At 42.0% G+C, this 19,181-nt stretch overlaps 2 protein-coding genes across 5 annotated transcripts; one reads left to right on the top strand and one right to left on the bottom strand.

Annotated features, from left to right (window-relative positions):
* Positions 1-597: 597 nt before the first annotated feature.
* MIX23 (mitochondrial matrix import factor 23) lies at positions 598-7,937 on the bottom strand. Of its 4 annotated transcripts, none has more exons than XM_075722596.1 (5): positions 7,878-7,937; positions 6,901-7,026; positions 6,230-6,376; positions 2,594-2,653; positions 598-863 (listed from the first exon to the last, which is right to left on the bottom strand). In XM_075722596.1, the coding sequence occupies exons 1-5, from the start codon at positions 7,935-7,937 to the stop codon at positions 813-815; spliced, it is 444 nt and encodes a 147-aa protein (XP_075578711.1). In that variant the 3' UTR covers positions 598-812. The 4 variants fall into 4 exon arrangements, with proteins under 4 accessions (XP_075578711.1, XP_075578702.1, XP_075578724.1 ...); XM_075722587.1 differs by having other exon boundaries at positions 7,887-7,937; XM_075722601.1 differs by lacking the exon at positions 598-863 and adding an exon at positions 1,888-1,907 and having other exon boundaries at positions 7,887-7,937.
* Positions 7,938-9,452: 1,515 nt separating this feature from the next.
* On the top strand, positions 9,453-18,980 carry FAM162A (family with sequence similarity 162 member A). Its single transcript, XM_009487423.2, has 4 exons — positions 9,453-9,554; positions 11,907-12,015; positions 14,947-15,055; positions 16,853-18,980. The coding sequence occupies exons 1-4, from the start codon at positions 9,488-9,490 to the stop codon at positions 16,946-16,948; spliced, it is 381 nt and encodes a 126-aa protein (XP_009485698.2). The 5' UTR covers positions 9,453-9,487; the 3' UTR covers positions 16,949-18,980.
* Positions 18,981-19,181: the final 201 nt, after the last annotated feature.

Here is a 19,181-nt window from a genome sequence, read left to right as displayed (position 1 = left end):
TCAAATGCAATTCACCTATAGAATTAATTTTAAAGGTTAAGCAGGAGGGACAAAATAGGGTCACTGAATAGTTAACTATCTCATTCCCAAATGAGATATATCTTCATCTCCAACACAAAGTGGTTTTAATTTAATTAATAATATTAATTCAATTAAATTAATAATTTAATTAATTTAATCCCTATTTAAAGAAAAAAATCCAGAACCTGGTAACACAGACCAAAGAACAGTATGCAACAGACACTGCCTGTCAGCATTGTGGGAACAATAGCAAACCTGTATCCATGTGCAACTCTGAACCAATGCTGCTAGTGTTGAGTAGTTCGGAACGATGCTGGTAGCTTCTACTTTCAGGGATGCTGAACCTATGCTTGCTGATCATTCTGCAATTTTTATTTCCTTTCGGATTTTAGTAGATTATTCACACAAATACACCATGTTCCCTGATAGTTTGGCAAGCACCAGTTCAGGGAGAGACCTGTCCTCCCTGCTCAGAGATGGCTTTTACTGTTTCTTCCCCTCTAGGCCTGCTGAAGCTGTAGAAGTTCAAGAAAGATGCCAGTTTCACATTCCATTTGAAAATTATTTTAATACTATAAAACTCATTTGTTCACATATTTTGTACAAAAGATGAGTCGTTTTCTCTTAATTACAGGAGAATCATTTCAACCTTGAGATTTCAGCTAAGCAGGTCCAAAACAAAACAAGACTGGGTTCTACTGGTTCTGGAGGGTCCCAATACAGCTCACCCAAGGTCTCTTTCCAGTTTGGCTCTCATGGTTATGGACCACCTTGATGGAAAATACCCCACATCATTGACTCTTTGGAGGCTTGTAGTGAATTCGGCAACGCTCATTAAATACCTGAGACACCAAAACAGAAAAGCAAAAGCGAATCAGCCCTCATGCAGGAGATAAGAACTTCAGAGCTAGTTCAGACAGCTATCGCTTCACGCAGCACCCATCTCAAGCTGCCCAGCCCTGCTGTACCAATAAATGGTACTTACCAAGGCATCTGTCTCCATTCACCTTCTCTCCTGGCTTTAGTGAATCCAAGGTTTGCAGCCTGATGCTGGGAGACTGCACAGCACTAAAAGTGTTCTCCCTCAGATAAGGTATGCTTATAATCCTGGTAGTCTGTTATCCTCAAAGATGATGATGCCTTTTTTTTTTTTTTTTTTTTTTTGAGAAAGAGGGAAATTATCAGTGGAAGGTTCCTGACCAGCTGTGTTCTGTTAAGTTCAATCTGGCATTCAAATTTGGACACTATTTTCTCTTTCCTGAGTAAATGCATTTTGCATTGTTGTAACAGCCAAAAAGAGGTGCAAGGGCTCTTGGAAGCCACGTTCAGACTTTTATTTATCTGACCACAGGTGCTGATGCTGCCAGCCCTCCTATTGCAAAGGACACACTGCTCTCACCTCACTCACCTCTGGCACCTTCTCTGGGTAAAATTTAGTACACAGAACTAGAGACTGAAGATTGTGTTCATTTAGCTTGAACTGCAGGCCTTGTCAAGCAGACTGCTTGACAATAAATGTGCCAATAAAAGGGCCAATAAATGTGACTATTTAAAGTAAGGCAGTCTGAATCAAAAGCACAACACATAGGCTCTCAAAAAAGTTACAGGTGCTCTTTAAAAGTGATTTAGTTATTTATCATTTTGGCTCCAAACTTTGTCCAGCACTTGTCCTGAAAAGCGACATGAGCACCACCTAGCACCAAGGTGAGGCACTGGCGGTTATTAGTTTACCCCCCAGCACTCCTGCAAGAGCACGTTTTGCCAAGCTGTCCAGAGACTTTTCAGCTCCAAATGCCTGTGATCTTCAGGATGTCAAGTTTCATGAACTCTCCCATTGGCTTCACATGCAAATGGTCTTGTAATTTTGGGGAAGTTATCCATCACATCTATATAAATACATTATTTTAAACCATATCTTCCTAGAATCTTCTACAGCTGATCTCCTTATTCAGCGTTCAGAATCTATAGCAACTTCAGCAAAAGTGAAGTTTGCAGCACACATTAGTTTTAGCATTGATTCTTAACAATTTTTGAGTAATTTTCAACTTATTTTCAGATTTAATTTACTTTAAGAAACAGACACGTATTGGAAACTGCTTCGTATTGCAGAAAACAAAAGTTGTGATATAGTTTCTTTCACACGCACACAGCCAGCTTGTCTCACCACATTACCATATGCAACGGACACCTCTGGAACAGTTAAGAGTACGTAAAGGTCTGAGATCAGATAAGTGATAGAAGGAAACTGTAGAAATTAAGACCCACAAAGGGTTGCATTTTAATACTAAGCAAATTGCACCATTTTTGTCCATTGTTTGTCAAAGACATTTTAAGGGCATATACGTCTTAAAGGGTACTGGAAATACACTCTAAAACATTGTAAGGGTCTATTGCATGAAACAACACATCTCTGCATCCAGAACTGGGAAAATGACTGATCCGAAACATTTCCCCTAGCACTGCCCTCACCCATTTCTAATTAACCTGCCTTATAAAGGCACCAGTCCCACACCTCCAGTGCAGGACTGTCTGTTGGGACAGAACATCATCACTATTTTAAATGACTGAGTACCTTCCAGCTTCTGTCGTTTACCACTTCTTCAACATTCAGCTCTGACTGCATCAATTTCAACTGCAGAAAGTAACAGATAAAGAGGTTATTGTCAAACAGGCCTCCCTGCAGCCTTCAGTATTTACTACCATTGCAACCATTCTAGATCACAACCCCAGTACCAGGGGCGCATCCCCTCCAATTGTGCAAACTGAAGGGCACGATGCGTAATCATCCTGAAAATCTGGCCCTTCCATTCAGCCAATACTCGAGGCAGACTGAAGCCTGCAGGGCACAGTGAAGGCAGACTCCCAGTGCAAGCCTGGCAGAAGCAGCTCCTGATTACCAATGCTCCATTCTTAAATATTGCGCATCAAGATTTGCTAGCAATTAACTGATTAACGTTAATGGCTTCACAGACAAAAATAACTATGCCTAATTGAAGCACTTGGCACGGGGAATGCCAGTGCCAGCGTTAGCTCTGAAGCCTTGAGTTGTCATTCTTCCACACGTATATTATTAGAGTCATATAGGGAGCTGGCAGCAAAGATAGGACTGAACACACAGATCTCAGATTCTGGATTCAGAATTAAGATCATAAAGAGATCCCCTCCGCCTGCTTTTCCATCTACTCTGCACTGACCAAAACAGGTTCTACAAGGACAGATCACTTAAGTTCATGCTATCTAAACTGGTTAATGTGTTATGTGATCACAGTAGGACAAATCAGGTTTACATGGATGCAAAAGCTCTGGCAAGAACTACCACAATACGCAGTTCTTGAGCACTCGCTCAACCCGTGAGAAACACATAAGAATCTCTTTGTTTTGCACCTATTAGAAACTCCCAAGAGGCATGTGTGACAGTTGTGTTCAGGTGACCGGTGGTAATCTGACCCTGCCATGAGGCCCTGAAGCAATAGTAGGAGATGTAAGAACCATCTGCCATTTTTGCCTACATTAGGGTGTTGGAGTCTTTAACACAACAGACTAAGGATCAGAATTTATCCATTTTAAGTACATGGTTCCAACTGGAGAGCTGTTGAACAGGTGCGAGCTAAGACAGCAATCCCATCAAAAACCTTCCAAGTAAGATGTCCAGACACACACAGCTAATACAGACGTTGGATGAATTTCTACCTACTCAGTAGGACCCCAAACTGTTCAAAATAACAATCCAGCACCAACAGGGTGACTAGATGACCAGGGTTAATCTCTATAAAATAACCACTCAGAAGATCTTTAGCAGTTCAAAGAAATGGTTCTCCTGCTGGAGGATGTGAATACGTTTACAATCATCTGGACCGTCACATTAATTGGTGTTGACACCAAGCCTAAGCAAAACTACTATTTTAGTCTTTTCCTTAGAGTTGCAGACCTGAACAGCAATATAGTGTGTGTGTATATATATATTAACCCCTATACAGGGGCTTTTGGTTTTGTTGTTTTTTTAAAACATATGCTGACATGTTAACAAGCCTTACTAATTTGATTGATAATGATTATTAGCTTTATGCTGTATGCTTTGGATTTCCAGAATTTATTTGGTTGGATACTTTATGACACTTCATTCAAGTAAACTAAGACAATAACAAATTGATACAATAATCAAATGATGTTTTAATGTAAGTGGGCTAAAAGAATTGGCTCCTAGACCGACACTACTCCAAGTTTTCTTACTCAGTGACCCAGAAGTAACAATTTTGGATTAAGTACTCCAATTTGTACTATTAGCAGGATGAGAGAAACACAAGTAACAAGAGAAAACAGATCTGTATTGCAACCCAGTGAACATATACTTGAAATGCATCATCTTAAATGTAGGATGTGTTCTCTCAAGATAGCTTATTCAAGTTCTAGAAAAAACACAACTCTTACAGAGAACAAAAATAAAAAAGCAGGGTGATGACACCTCATAAAGTACAAGTGCAAATTTGAGGTCATCTCGTCAAAAGATTTCCAGGATGTTTCCAAATCATGGATTGCTTTAAACATTTGAAATCACCTCCAATTATTAAACATCATTGTGATCCTCCTAGTGAGTTATAGGTTTTGGGCTCAGTGAGTAAACAAAATTTGCAGAAAATACTAAGCTACCATCCTAGTTTTCCAGACTAATATGGATGCTTGCTAGCAGTTCCGTAAGTGAGGCTTTAAGAAGAAAACCACTCGCCTGCCACGTGGTTCTTTAAATCTGAGCTCACGACAGAGCACTTCTCTGAAGAGCACATGAACAAACAGCTCACTGACAATGCCTGGGAAAAATCAGATGCTTGAGTTCAAATCATCTCCTCATGAAGCCCTTTAACTACAACCGCATCAGCGTTCAACTGCTCTTTGAAATAGGGGCTACAACAGGCTCCTCTTGGACGTACAGGGGCAAGTGGATTTTGAGGAAGTTCAGCACTGCAAAAGCAAAATTCAGGACCAATCTCTTCAAGTCTTACAGTACTGCAGCAGGGAAAGCTGCACCCAGGATATACGACCCTATATGGGACACCATATATATATATATATATGATGGTGGGATGTCTGGCTGTTATGAGAAGAACTCACTGTTACATTGGGAACTCAGAAGCACTGGTTAAGACAGTCCTCAACAGAGGATGGCTCAGTAAACTGCTGAACACAACAGACACACCTAGCTAGTGTATGCAAAAAAAGCAATATGCAAGCAGTCTTATTTGGTATGTGCTGCAAGCATATGGTGTGGAAAAAATATGTAAAGTGATCACGAGCCACACAGAGCAGGTCTGGAAGAGAAATCAGTGGAACAGTTCACGCCCCTGCTAATCTCCACCCCTAGAGCTACACATGCAGTATCCTTTCCTGTACAGAGGAGGCCCTGGAACTGGGGCAAGGACTTCAGTAGGGTTCCTTTCTCCACTTCTGATACTCCATCTAGATCACCTCTGTTCACCTCTGGTAAAGGACATTTTCCATCCAGAGGCCAGAAGATTGAGAGGGCGTTTGCCCATTAAAATTCCTTATGCAAACCCAGAAGTCTCTCTCACACCATTACAAGGTATTCAAAAAAATTAATCCGAGAAATACTAAACAACAAAAAAGCTGGTTAAGTGGAATTCAAGGTTGCCTGGCAGCTCCTCATAGAGGACAGGAACTCCAATTAACACACCGAGTAAGAACGATGCTTCTCAGGGTGATGACGAAAAGGGACAGCTTTAAGGCTGTCTGACTGTGTGGTGCAAGAGACATATACAAAAACCATATTTCATTATCTTCTGGTGCTTGCATCTTGGCACCCATACTTGCCGTTTGCAGATATACTAGTTTTACAAGATCTCAAAAAGGCAAAATGAACCTTCAGGCATTCTGAAAAGACTAAGCAAGCCACAGGTAAGTTGTACGCTAAGTGGTGTTAGTCAGTGAAGGTTAGAGTCCACCATGGGGAAGTACATGTTTTTCTACAGCATTTGTGCAATGGGATCTCAGAAAATGCTCCACTTGCAGGATAAAAGCAGCTCTGCCTTGTGGGCTAGGGAAAATCATTCTCACAAACCTAGCCAATAAGAACCCTGGAAAAGACTGCGTGAGTCAGGATTGACTTCAGGTTCTCTCCATCACACTGCTCTTTCCATTTGGGAAAGAGGCCCTCTTCTTCCTCTCTAAGAGACCTTTAAAAAGCTCCACCACTCACCTTTGTCTGCTCTTTCCTGAGTTGCTTTAATAATGCTACGTCATCCTGCGCCTTTTCCCTCTCTTCTCTGAGAGTTTTCACTGCACTGGAAGTCTGAGCGATGCAGTTTTTGATGATTCTCTCTCTGCTGGTGTGAGCATCCATCAACTAAGTGGGGAGAGAAAGAAAGTCACAACGACTAGTTCAGCAGAGAATAAAAGCCTCTGAGTTACACGTTTAAGAGAGACTTTCTGCAGTCAAGGTATTGCTGTGCCTATAGAAACCCCTTTGACTCTATAATCCACGTGTTGGAAGCAACACTGCTTTCAGCAGCAGCTATCAACTTGATCAAAAGTCAAAGACACACATGAGCAGGAGTCTTGCAAAGTAGCGCAAAAGCGTGCTAGCAGCCATTTTTAAAAGCGGACTGGACTAATGCCATCCACTGAAGCCTGAAGTACACCTCGAAGGATCGGTATTGCAGAACAAGTTCCCTGCGCAGTTTTAAACTGAAGTAGCTGTTACATGTGTGTCGTTTAGCTGCGTAGAGAAGTTGAGCGTGCCAGTTACGGATACATAAAGTACGATATACCAAGGCAGGGGTTTCCTTAGAAACTGAGGACGTTCTACTGGCCACTGCACTTCATAAAACATCAGCAAGTGAGCTGAAAGTCTAAGGAGTGCACACTCACAGACTGGTACAGCTCTTTACACGTCTGGCCGGCATCAATCTTCCCCACAAAGGAAGCTGTTGGAATCGTAGTGTTTAATTCGTGGACGATTCTGTCATCGATCGTCCTCATCACCCTGAGCAACTCCTGTATTAAAAATAAAAGAAAATCTTTGCTTCTATCTCTGAGAAAAGCTCACTGCAAAAAAAATCATAAGTCTTTTTATAGAAAATTAAGTAGATGGCTTACAAACAGCAAAAAAACCCCACCGAACGAATAAACAATTTCTGCACGCAGGAGTACGTGCTGCAAACCAACTAGTTTGCTTAGCAGCAAAGGCCAGCGGGAGGGAGAGGACTAGTTAGCGCTGAGTAACTAACACCCACCACCGTCCCCCGGCCCTGCCTGCCCCAGCAGCTACGGCCAGGCCGGAGAGCCGCTGTCCAGAGCCCCATCCCCGCCCGGCCACGTTTCCAGGCGGGAAACCGGGCACAACCTGCAGCAAAACAGCAAACTTCAAATAAAACCCGCTTTTTTTTTTTTTTTGGGGGGGGGGGGAGGTTTAAGAAACACCCCAGGTACCACCACCTCCGCCGCCCGGGACTCCGCTCGCAGCGCTGAAGGCACCGTGTGGTATTTCACGCCCCATTAAACAGCGCCAAGGCTCCCACGGAGGCGCCCTCCGCCCACGGAGGCTCCCACGCCGCGGGCTCCCCCTCCCGGGAAGGGACCCCCAGGAGGGGGGCGCCCTGTTCCGCTCCCTGCCAGAGGGCACCGCGCTCCCGCCGCTGGCGCTGAGGGGAAGGCCGGGCATTCTCCCCCCCCCCCGCCGCCGCATCCCGACCGTTGCGGTGAGGGGTGACCTCGCCGCCGCCGCCGCCCCCCCCGCCTCCCGGGGCGCGCGCTCCCTCGGGGCCGCGCGGCGTTGCCGGGCGCCGGCGCGGGGAGGCAGCGGGAGCGGCCCGCTCTCCTCGGCCGCCTCCGCCCCGCCACCCCACGCGGGTTACCTGGAACTCGGCGAAGTCCTCACAGCTCGCCGCTCCGCTGGGCGCCGCCATATTGGAAAGGCCGAGGGCCGCGGCGGCGGCCAATCCGGCGGGGAGGCGGGATGACGCGCGCGGCGGGGGGCGGGCCCCGTCTGAGGGCGGCCCCTGGCGGCGCGGCCCTCGGCCGGGCATCCCCACCGGCGGCGTGGGGCCGCCTCGCCGCTTCCAGCCGCGGGGAAGGCTCCGGCGGCTCCCTCCCCCCCGCTAGAGGCGGGCCCGGCCCCGGCGGCGGCCCCGGTGTGGGGCCCGCGTGTTCCGCCGCGCCTCTCCAATCCTGGGGCCGGGGCGGGGCGGGGCGCCGGCCCAGCGGTGACATTGAGGGGCGCCGGGCAGGGCCGGGGCAGCGCCGCCGGGGCGGGAGGCTGCGCCATGTCGTGCTGCGCCGGTGAGTGACCGCCCCGAGGCCGGCGGGGCGGGGGCTGCCCGCGGGTTCGATGCGGCGTTGTCAGCCCTGAGGCGGCTCGGCGGGCCCGGGCCCGGGCCCGGCGCGGCGGGGAGCGGGAAGCGCGGAGCGTGGATCCCCGGGCGGCCCCGGCCCAGCTCCGGGCGGAGCGGCGGGGGTGAAGTGAGGCGGTAGCGGTCGGTCCTGTCTGGTGGGCATTGACGCTTGAAGCCTGGCGGCCTGCAAGCCGACTTGGGAAAGAAAAAAAGAATGGTTTTGTGCCTTTTTTTCCCTCTTTGAAGGTCTCGAAAAGGGTTTGGTTTCGTGGGGGGAGGGTGTCTCCTATAAATGTAATTTTTTTTTTTTTTTCCAGAGCCGCAATGTATTATGCCTAGAAAGTAAAGGGCAGCTGTTTCTCACAGGAGAGACGTTTTCAGCCAGCATAAAGAAGAAAGAACGAACTCAATTTATATTTTTAAAAGTGCCCTTTTGCCTTTTAAAGTTGGGTTTTTTTTCCCCTCAGATTTTTTTCATTATATTAATGAATGAGAAGCTCTTTTTTGAGAGTATGTTTTCATATATAAGCTGTCCTGGCCTTTTCTAATACACTACAAAGTATGTATGTACTGAGAGTACCACAAGATTCTGCTTTTTTCTTGTCTTTTTTTCTTGACTCCATCAAGTGTGTGACTTGCTTTTGGGATGTAACAAGATTGGTAGAACACTGGTGTGCAGGCCTTGAAACAGCACTGTCCAAAGTATATCTGAAGCATATGAATAGATAAGTTCCTTGAAATTGTGATGTGCATTGTTAGAAATTGCTTGTAGGCTGTAGTCTTGCGTTGCAATTTTTCAGCATAAGGTTAATGGGCAAGCTCAAGTCATAGCTTACAGAGTCAAGCTATAGCTTATAGAGTCAAGCTTTAATTTCATTGGTAGACTCTGTTACAACATAAATCTGGTGTTTCTTGTATAGTATCAGATTTGTACCTATTGTTTTTCTTTCTTTTTTTCTCTTGTGTTTAAAAAAAAAACCCACTTCCATTTAAAAGCTAGTATTCTCACACTCTACTGTTCTGAATTAGATTTGGCCCCTTTGCTTCCTGTGCTTTCTCTTCTAGATAGGGCTGTTAAACTGCTGGGAAGAAATATTCCCTCAGTTCTGAGGATAACTAAAGGAATGGATCTGAAGATAACCAGAAGGCTTTGCATTAAACCCCAGGAAGAAAGTCAGCTTCGGCCAAAAAGTAAGTTTTTGATAATGAACATGCTGTGTTTCATGCCATGAAATAGATATCCAGGCTGCAATCATCTGAACAGGAATTTAGCTGACATAGATGCTAATATCTGATTTTGGGAGAGGAAATTCTGATCTTTAGACTAAAAAACTAGGCATTAATTTTAGCAGCGAAATCATGTTTTTTAGCAAAGCCCGGAGCCAGTATTTCTTCTTGTGACAGTAACACAGCTTTTACTTTGTAGCAGGTCACTGGTATCTTATCTGGCGTTCAGTCCTACATTGAGGCTCTTCAGCTGTGCTCTAGAACCAACTGTTCAACCCCAATGTAAACTATTGATGTTTAGGAACATCGTACGAGCTAAAATACTTCTGCAGTTTTTTGTAGTACAGCCAGCTCCAGCTGTTCACAAAATTGAACGTGCCCTGCAAGAGAGAGTCAGTCTGAATTGCTGGCTTAGTTCATGTTTAAGGGTGGAGTTGTTCAGTTAAACCTCAGGCCATGAAACATTTTTTCACTATATATGGGACAGTTATGATGCTGTAATCAGACTCCCTGTGTAACAGGTTCCCTTCATGGCCTACTGATGCTAGGTAAACGGAGCATACAGATGTGAAGCATTTTGCGTACTTCTGTGTTAAAAACATAATGCAGATGTACTGGGTAAGACCAAAGGTCTCCTTGACAGTGTCATGTCTCCTGTAGTGGCTGGTAAAGGAGGTCCCTTATGTTTTTGTGAAGACCAATAGGAATGGTGGCCAATAGCAAGGATCTAAGGAAGAGTGTAGAAACAGGGCAAACATAGTGTTTCTCCCTAGACTACTGTCCCAGAGGTGTCATCTTTGTGTTAATGGTCCTCACTGGATTTTTCTTTCATAAATTTGCCCAGTCTCTTGAAGCTGGATGCATTTTTAGCATCCATGTCCTCCGGGAAGGAATTCCTCAGCTGAAACATGCTGTGAGGAAAACGAGTACAGTCTTGTATTTGTTTTTGAACCTGGTGTGTGCTATTTTCAACCTGATGTTCCTTTATTCAATACGCCTTCCAAAACAGGATCTGTTCATTATAACCCCCACTCACAATGAGTGTCACTTACGGTTCTGGTGCCCTCCCTCTGTTGTGCTGAAGGGAGCTTCAGTTACTGCTTTTCCAGGCCAAAGGTCTCAGTCTATGATATTGTTTCTTCTATGGTGGCAATTCCATACCTGTGGTTGTCCTTACCAATTTTCTCTGTATCCGTTCTGTTTCAACTGTTTCTGAGATGAGGGATCAGTATTTCATGTGCTTTTCAAAATGCTGGAGTTGTGGTTTTATACAATGGCATAATAATGCTTTTGTGCTGGTCTACGTTCCTAATCATTGTTAATAATGCTGTTTTCCTTTCTGACTATTACTGAACATTTTGCCAAGAACTCTATGAAACCCCAAGGGCTTACTCCTCAGCAGTAATGGTTAGGTTAGAGTCTGTCTTCTGCATGTGAACTGGAATTGCTTCCTGTTCATATACATGGCGTTTCACTGGCCATCTCATTGACTCAGGATTCTGAAGCCCGGCGGCTCTTCGCGCTTAGCCCTCTTCTTTATGTTTCTGAGTAACTTAGTGTTGTCAGCAAACTGTTTTTCCACCCTACTTCCTAGATAATTCATGAATCCATGAAGCAGCACAGAGACATACAGGATACCTCACATTGTTGGGTTCTTTTGGGGGGAGGGGGGGCATTAAAAAGGAGGTGGGGGGTGGGAAAGCTGTCTGTCTTTGCACTTTGTTTGATAGATTTTAATGGTATGTTATGTATGGAAACTTTCCCATATTACATTCTGAATACTTTTTTTTTATATGGAGTTTGAAAGACTGAGCTGAAAATTAAGGGTCTAATCTTTGCCTATGGTCATCTGTTTGTTTATACCTCCAGATAAGATAAAATCTTACACTCCCTGGAAAAGTTAACGTTCTGTGATCCAGTGGTGCGGCATATTGGCTTTTCTGTAGCAGTTCCATTTGATTTATTTTTTAAACTAATTTAAATGTAATAGGAAAACTACGTAATACCACAGCAGCTTAGGAAGCTTAAATGCTGGAGCAGGTTCCACAAATTTAGAGCTACAAATATAGAGGTCTTGGGCAAAATTTGGCTTTCCTTACATGGCCTCAGTTTAACCCCTATTTACAGGTTTGTTAATCTGACTGTAATATACTTTTTGTTCCCTAACCAACTCTAGCAATCATACATAAAAATCTGCATTGCTCACCCTAACTGGTTTCATTACAGCTGTGGCAATTCATCTTCTCTGACTTGTTTTTGGTGGGTTTTTTGGGTTTTGTTTGTTTGTGTGTTTTGGTTTTTTTTTTTTTTTTTCAGGTCGGTCTCCTTTGAGGGTGCCTGGACACAAGCCTACAGACTGGGAGAAAAGATTTTTGTTGTGGGCAGGCAATTTCAAAAAACCAGAGGATATACCAGAGACTGTCTCGTAAGTGCCAGTTTTGAAGCTGAAAAAAGACATTGTTTGTGCAGGAATAAGTTACTTGAATGCAACTTCAGAATAACTCTGCTTAAATGGAATAGGTTTTCACAGCTGAAAAATCTTACACTGCTGTGTTTGGTATATCATCTTGTAGATGAGATGACCTTGAGCAATTCTGTATTGCTGAGATAATATATTCCTTTTGATTTTTTTTTTTTTCCTGAAGAGATGACCAGCATCTCTATGAGTTGTTTCATTAGAAAAACATGACAGATCAGTTAATTTTTACTCTTCTCTCCCAATCGAAAAAGCTTTTGCAAATATTAGTGTGAGCTTTTTCTAGTGTTTTTCTTTATATGTCAGTCTCCCATTGTGTGAAACTTTCATGATATAGCTATAAAATAACTGAAACTTATTTAAAGTATTTATTAATGAATGTCTGGAGGGCATGGGCCAACTTTCTTTACTCTTGGAATTTAAACTGACAAACAGTGGAAAGGCTCCCTAACAAAAAAATGTATATAGTCAAAATTTCCCTGTTGCTGGTGGAGTCTAAATGTCAGTGCTTTGCCTTGTGTGAAAAGTAGAAAATAAAACTGGATGTTCTAGTTTGCCTATCAAAAATGAAGATCAAACTTAACAACAACAAAAGGCAATTATTAGTTTAAAAAACATTCCTGGTGGTAGTATGGCTATCTTTTAAAACATGCTTGTAATGCTTTTAATTATATGTATTTATTTAAATTAAAAAGAGACAGTGAATCTTGTACTACTTGGGTAAGCAAACTATGTAGCTGCCCTCTAAAGATACTCTATTGGTTTGGATGCACAGTCTGGGAATTGAAAATCCACCCATGTATCCAAGTTTTTTCTAAATGTATCACAACGGATAAATATTGTTAAAAATTAATTCTTTGATTTTGTATTGAATCATTTTTCTTAAAATTACATTTGAAATGCAGAAAGGTGTATATTATTACAACTGTCAGTTCATATACTTTTGCATACCACACACTTGTTATGAGCATTTTTAAGAAAACAGCAGAGTGATTGAAGTCATTTCAATGGTTTATTGAAAGGACAAACCAACTTCTGATAAAAGCTGACCATTTTTGCAAGTACATAGGGAATTCTTGTTTTTATTTAGGCATATATTTCAGCCAAAGTTGAGAAGACAATTGGGAACTATAAAAGCACAAAAGCTTGTTTTCCTGTTCTAAGCTGAATTAAGAGTGGGTTGTAAGGGCTTGTGATATAACTCAGTAATCTTGCAAGATGTGGTGATCAGAAGTAACTCATTTATTAAACAAATGTTAATCTTAGCCACTGAATCAATTTAAAATGCAAATTGCATTCAGATAACTACCTTTTCCTCTTGTGTATTCTAACACATCCAAGGTACTTCAAAAATTAACTAATAAAGTTTTTTAAATCCTACTTCAGTGCATTTCAGCTTAATTGCAGCCTGCGCCAAAGTTGTTCATCACAGATTATTAGCAAAAACAAACAACCTGGAAGCAAAATTTAACTATTAGTTTAATGATAGATGGACATGTTCCCTGTGATCAGAAATCTTGTATTCAGATCAATACTCTGAAACAGTGATCAAATCACTTTTGCTCTCCTCTTCAAAAACAAGAACAAAAATGTCTTCAGTTCTCGAGTCCTGTGTGATTTACCATGTTCAACTATTGTGGATCCTTCAGTATCTTTTTTCCTCCAAGTATAAGGGTCAAAATGTGGGATTCCATAGATTCCAAGATTCCATATTCACTCATGTTTGTCTACAGTGATAATTTCCCAGTTCCATTAAATCCACTATCCATGTTAGTTTTGGGGTATAATTACCTAGTTTGATGCATTTATTCTTTCATCACATGATGTTGATGCTTTTCTAGTCATCTTTAACTTTATAATATGCCACATTTAATCAGACCATTAGATCTCCTTGAGAAGGGAGTCTACTGCTCTAAATTCTGCAAGGAGAGACAAATATATAGGGTATAGGTCTTTGGTTATTGCGGAAAGCACACTTAAAAGCATTACATTTCATTAGCCCTTCTTGCATTGGTATCTCTAATACAAACTTTAAATTCGCTGTAACTGAGATGTCATTTGGGTAGAATGATCTTCAGAGTTTAACCCAACTTGAATTACTTTTTGATTTTACTCATCATATGTACAGCTGGAAGGATACAGAAATACTCTTCTTGTGGAAGATTTCTGGGGTTTAAAAGATAACAGTAGGCTAGGCAACAGGTTTCTCAAAGGAGTGGTATAGCTACTGGTGTGGCTAGATAAGCCCCCTGAAATACAAAACAAAACAAAAAAAAAAATTTAAAGGTGTCTTCTGTCCAAAGCGGATGTTGGAAAGCTTACAAGCATGCATGCCTCCTTATTTTCTTAGGAAAACAGATTACCTTAAGACTATTTCCTCTAGCAGGAGGGAAGTGGTAACCACTGGTCTTTTACCAAGTCCTATTCAGAATTTCTGAGTAGTATTACACTCAGGAGCCAGTGTGTAATCTATAGCACTATAGTAGAGGATTATTAGTAAATGCATCCCTCTCCTTTCCCTGTTCTCCCCATAGTGAATGTACATATTTAAATACTGCAGCCTTCCTCCTCTGCATTGTGGTCAAGTGATCTAGAAAGGCAGCATTGTCTCCTAACAATTAAATAACCAAAAGTTAAAAAACGTTGGGTTTGTTTCCAACTTTGAGAGGTACTCCTTTGTGACAAGTAACTCCCAAGGTAGCTGGGGATCAGCCTCTCCCATTCTTGTAAAACCTTTTTGTGAAAAGAGCCAAGTTCAGTTAGCATTATACCAGATTACATAGATAGCATGCCAGGAGAAATCAAACAATTAGCCAAATGGTTTATTTGAGTCTCTGATGAGATAATGAGTCTATTCTTTTATTACTATTATTTCTTGAGGATTGAAACAATCAGAGCAGCAAAGACCACACTGCGTGTGAAGTTCAGCTATGTAATGATTGCCTTGACAATATTGGGATGCATAGTCATGGTGATTAAAGGAAAGCAGGTAAGCACAGATTTTTGGCTGGTGAGTGCAAATCAATCTTCACATAAACTCAGTTCCTCCTATGGATTGTTAGTAATGTTTTGTTTTGAGTTTTGGGTTGGTTTTTTTTATCACTGAGCAAAAATTAAAAATAAATCCTACCTAGTTCCCCAGAAGTGACCCTCACTGATTAACTTCCAAGTCAGAAAAGGGTGAAAAGGGTGATGTCACTGTTAGACTGCATATGCTTCCTTTAAAAGGGGGGGGGGGGGGGGGGGGAGAAGTGTGGTTTTTTCCCTCTCAGTGCACTGCTTAATTTTAGCTTGCGCTGTTTTAACTCTCTAATTTTGCTGATGGGCTGCAAGAGTTTGAAAGGGAGGAGCACCTTCTGTTGCAAGGATCTGGTGGGTGGGTAAGTGCTCCTTGGGCCAACCTATTACAAATGCCTCTTTACGCACTGCAACACTTGTAGAACCAATATAATGGAAATAGCAAATGAGTATGTTTCTCCACAAACAGACTTGAGAATTCTCAGAGTCTTTTTAAACAGCGGGGAGATGGTCAGTAATAATTCTGTGTCTTTTAACTGCATTAGAAAATAGTCTTCCTTTAGTGTGGATGGAACAACTTTTCTCAAATTATTGTCAAATCAAAAAACTATTTCATAGAAAAGCTCCCAAGTCTTGTAGGTGCTGAGTATCCTTCACTTGCATAGAATTTGGCAAGATATCAAAGAAGTTCAGCATATGGCAGCACTAGGTCTATGATTTAATTTGCATCATATGAAGTGAGGAAATGTAAATTTCAAGATTCCATTAGATTCCAAGTGCAGCAAAGGTTAGTTATGCCTTAATTTTATGTTTTTTAACATGGTTGATGAACTATTAACTTTGTAGTATTTCTGTAAAGAAGCAAGGAGTGCTTTCTGTGGACTGAAGCCAAGCTAAAGCCTCCTGGCAGCATGTCTCAAAGTCAAGGAATATGAATATAATCTGTGCAGCTTATTGTCATGTTGCTTTTGATAAAAAGCACGGTGGTAAAAGAATGTACTGGACTCTGTTTCTGTTAAGGATCACTGGAAGCAGAAAATCCTGAGCTTAAAGCATCTACATGGGCAGAACCTTATTTGTATGCTGCCTTTCTCTGAAGCAGTTCTTCTCATGACAGTGTTCAGATGTTCTTTCTGTAGACTACTAAGTGTTCTAGAGGAGCCTTAAAAGTAGTATCAGAGTCTCAACCCCAGCACTGTGAACTACTGAAGGGTCAAGTGACATTTCTACTTGTCAGCATTCCCCTATCAAAATGAAAAGAATGCAGCACTCTGAAACAAAACAGGGGAAAGGTTTTTCCCTGGCTTTAGCAGAAGAGATCAAACACTGACAATTCCCAGAGCATTTTTCCTCTTATATTGGAGTAGTATGAATACAAACACTGGAAAGCGAGGAGGACTGCTGCTTTGGGATCCTTGTTTTCACAGCAGCTGGAATCTATTATGTTTAACTTCTGATTTGTTTCAAGTACCTCTGACTTCTGAAGACCAGTAGTACTAAATTAGTACTAAATACTGACCAGAAGCACAGAATACATCTGCTAATGCCTTAACAAAAAGGTTTAATTTATTCCCGGAGAAGTAATGAGTTTAAACCAAAATAGTCTATGGATGTTTTATTTTAACCCTCTCTCTTCCTGGCATTAAAGCTGACAGCAACTGTGCCTTGGTAAGGATAGGCCAGCTATTTTGTAAACTATTGATTCAAGTTTCATCTCTGTGGTCCCTTAGGTGACACCTCCTGCTCTTGCTTTGTCATTATGTTGTAGGCTGTAAAAAGACATGAATCTCTTACAAGCATAAACTTGGAGAAGAAAGCTCAATGGAGAGAGGAAGCTACTCAGACTACATCTGCTAAACCTTAGAGGAGGAAACGAAGAGACCAAGGACTGGGGAAGAAAAAAGCTGATATCCTTTTCGGCACTGGAAAGAGGATGTAGTCACATCTTTCCTGCGTGTTACTTCTGTACTCTCATGTTCAAGAAAGAATGAATACATTATCCTGTAATCATTAAAAACAGAAATACCTATTTTCTTTTCCTAACCACCTCTCCTTTCCTCCAAACTGTCATCTTCACAGTTAAGTGAAACAGGACAAGTGAGCAAACTGTATAGACAGAATAGCTGTTTCTCACATGTGCTATGCACAAGACTAAGCATCTTTTACAAAAGACTGCAGGAGCTGTACCTGCGTTCATTGTACCAATCTCCTTTACAAAGTCTTATGCTCACTCTTACAACTTATGAGAAGGTAACTGAGACACAAAAGGACAGCCCATTCGGTTTCCACTTGCACATCCATACTTGTAAAAACAAAATACCTTTGCTGGGCAGTCATCTGCTATCACTGACTATTTCAGGTCCCTTCAGGAATAATGGTGCTCTATGTATTCTACATTGTTACAGGCTGCTTAAAATATTCCGTATGTTCTCTCTGTGTAAGAGAGGACAATTATTAGGGGAGTCCTCGAGTCAGGAATAATAGTATGACCTGCATTAACATCATCAAAATGATGGTAAGTTATTAGAAAGTCTGCTTACCTGTTTGAGGTCCAGTATATACTGGCTGCATTTGTTTAAGTAAGTGAATGATTACTTTGAAGAACTGCCTGCCTTTGATAAAAACAGAAGGGGGAGTGATAGTGAAATGGCATTCCAGAGAACCAGTGTGTTGCAGATGACAACCTAATGGTTTTTACACCAGAGCTGGTAATGAGGTGAATGTCCAAGCCAAGGGAAGAGACACAAGTACTTCAAGGAATACTGTGCAACAGCTTCAACCTGTGCTATCAGATTTGCTTTTTAGAGGCACATGAGTATGAGAAAGTCAATCAGGCATTCCTGTTCTCTGCTGCTGAGCTCTTTTTTCCCAAACCTCATTTGGATTTGTGGTTTTCTCCCCTTTAAATTGTCATCTGTGCTTTCCTGATACTAGCTCACTTAAAGATCATCTGCCTCAAGTTTTAGAAGCAGCAGACCCAGTAATACCTGCAAAAAGCAACTCCTAGCAGTCCTATTTCTGGCATTCATCCCAGAAGAGTCACATACTGTTCATGCTGAACAGCCTGCTGCAACTGGAGACCAGCATTTTTCCTCCTCCTCTCAGTTCATTTGGAAGGAAATGTAGATTGGGACCGTCAGGACGGTTAGAAACAGTGTTACTTCCCAGGACTGCCTGCTAACTGGCCACTGGGGACACCACAAACAGAAGAGGCAGGTGTGTTTGACATTTAGTTTGTGAACTTCCTGATAGTGGGAAGCAGATTTCTTTTTTTTTTTTTTTTTGGAAACTTTTTCCTAATTATTTTTCTTGTACTACTAAAAATTAGTGCTATTGCTGAAAAAAATTAAAAGCCCTACTAAAAAAATGCAGGGTACATCTTGTCTTTATACCAGGAAAAGAGAAGCAGTAAGATACATATTGCACTCTTCTCTAGTACTTTGTCCTTTCCTCTAGAGCTAGAAAGTAAGTGCTGCAGTCCACCTTTTTATGAATTGCATTTCTGGGTACCACTTGTATTGATGAGATGTAACCAATCAAACAAGCTGTGCAGTCATTCCACCACAGAAGCTATAAACTTCAGATTATGTCACGACCTGTTATCAGATCCTCTGTAAGGCAATTATTGCAAGTATGCTGTCAATCAAACAGAGCAGGCTTCCACAGATTTGTCCACTCATTTAGCACTGAATGTAAGTCATGCTTAATTCCACTGCCAGGTATGCGAACAGATCTTTCATTGACAGCTCTGGTTCTTTGCCACAGTAGTAAGCACATGAGTGGGAATCAAAAAACCTTCTCAGATTGTGTGCCTGTGCTCATTTATGTATTAAATGAGACCAAAAAGGAGAACATGTACTTCAGACAGTATTTCAGGTTACCATGAAGAGACACTTGTGATTCGTGATGGCAGAGCTTAAAGCCATGCATCTCTCAAAAATAGCCTTTTTTCAATAAGCACCTCCAAGTGTACTCTGTGAACAGAACTGGCAGGTACCTCATCTAGTTTTGGAAATAAAACTACTTTGACTCATCCAGCTGGTAAAGCATTTCAAATAAAAATCTGTAAAATAACACTTGGAAAGCAACACCCCAGA

Source organism: Pelecanus crispus, chromosome 1 (assembly GCF_030463565.1).
Source record: "Pelecanus crispus isolate bPelCri1 chromosome 1, bPelCri1.pri, whole genome shotgun sequence".
NCBI lineage: Eukaryota > Metazoa > Chordata > Aves > Pelecaniformes > Pelecanidae > Pelecanus > Pelecanus crispus.
Note: the sequence above shows the minus strand (reverse complement) of the source record. Positions and strands in the feature narration are given on the sequence as shown.

Excerpts from the sequence above, each read along its gene's own strand:
- MIX23 (XM_075722596.1), bottom strand. The coding sequence starts at position 7,937 with ATGGCGGCGCCCAGCGGAGCGGCGAGCTGTGAGGACTTCGCCGAGTTC. Across the intron at positions 2,654-6,229 it reads TCAGGAAAGAGCAGACAAAG|TTGAAATTGATGCAGTCAGA; the intron begins GTGAGTGGTGGA and ends TACTTTCTGCAG. Across the intron at positions 864-2,593 it reads TAAACGACAGAAGCTGGAAG|GTATTTAATGAGCGTTGCCG; the intron begins GTACTCAGTCAT and ends TTGGTGTCTCAG.
- FAM162A (XM_009487423.2), top strand. The coding sequence starts at position 9,488 with ATGGATCTGAAGATAACCAGAAGGCTTTGCATTAAACCCCAGGAAGAA. Across the intron at positions 12,016-14,946 it reads GATATACCAGAGACTGTCTC|GATTGAAACAATCAGAGCAG; the intron begins GTAAGTGCCAGT and ends TTATTTCTTGAG. Across the intron at positions 15,056-16,852 it reads TGGTGATTAAAGGAAAGCAG|GCTGTAAAAAGACATGAATC; the intron begins GTAAGCACAGAT and ends ATTATGTTGTAG.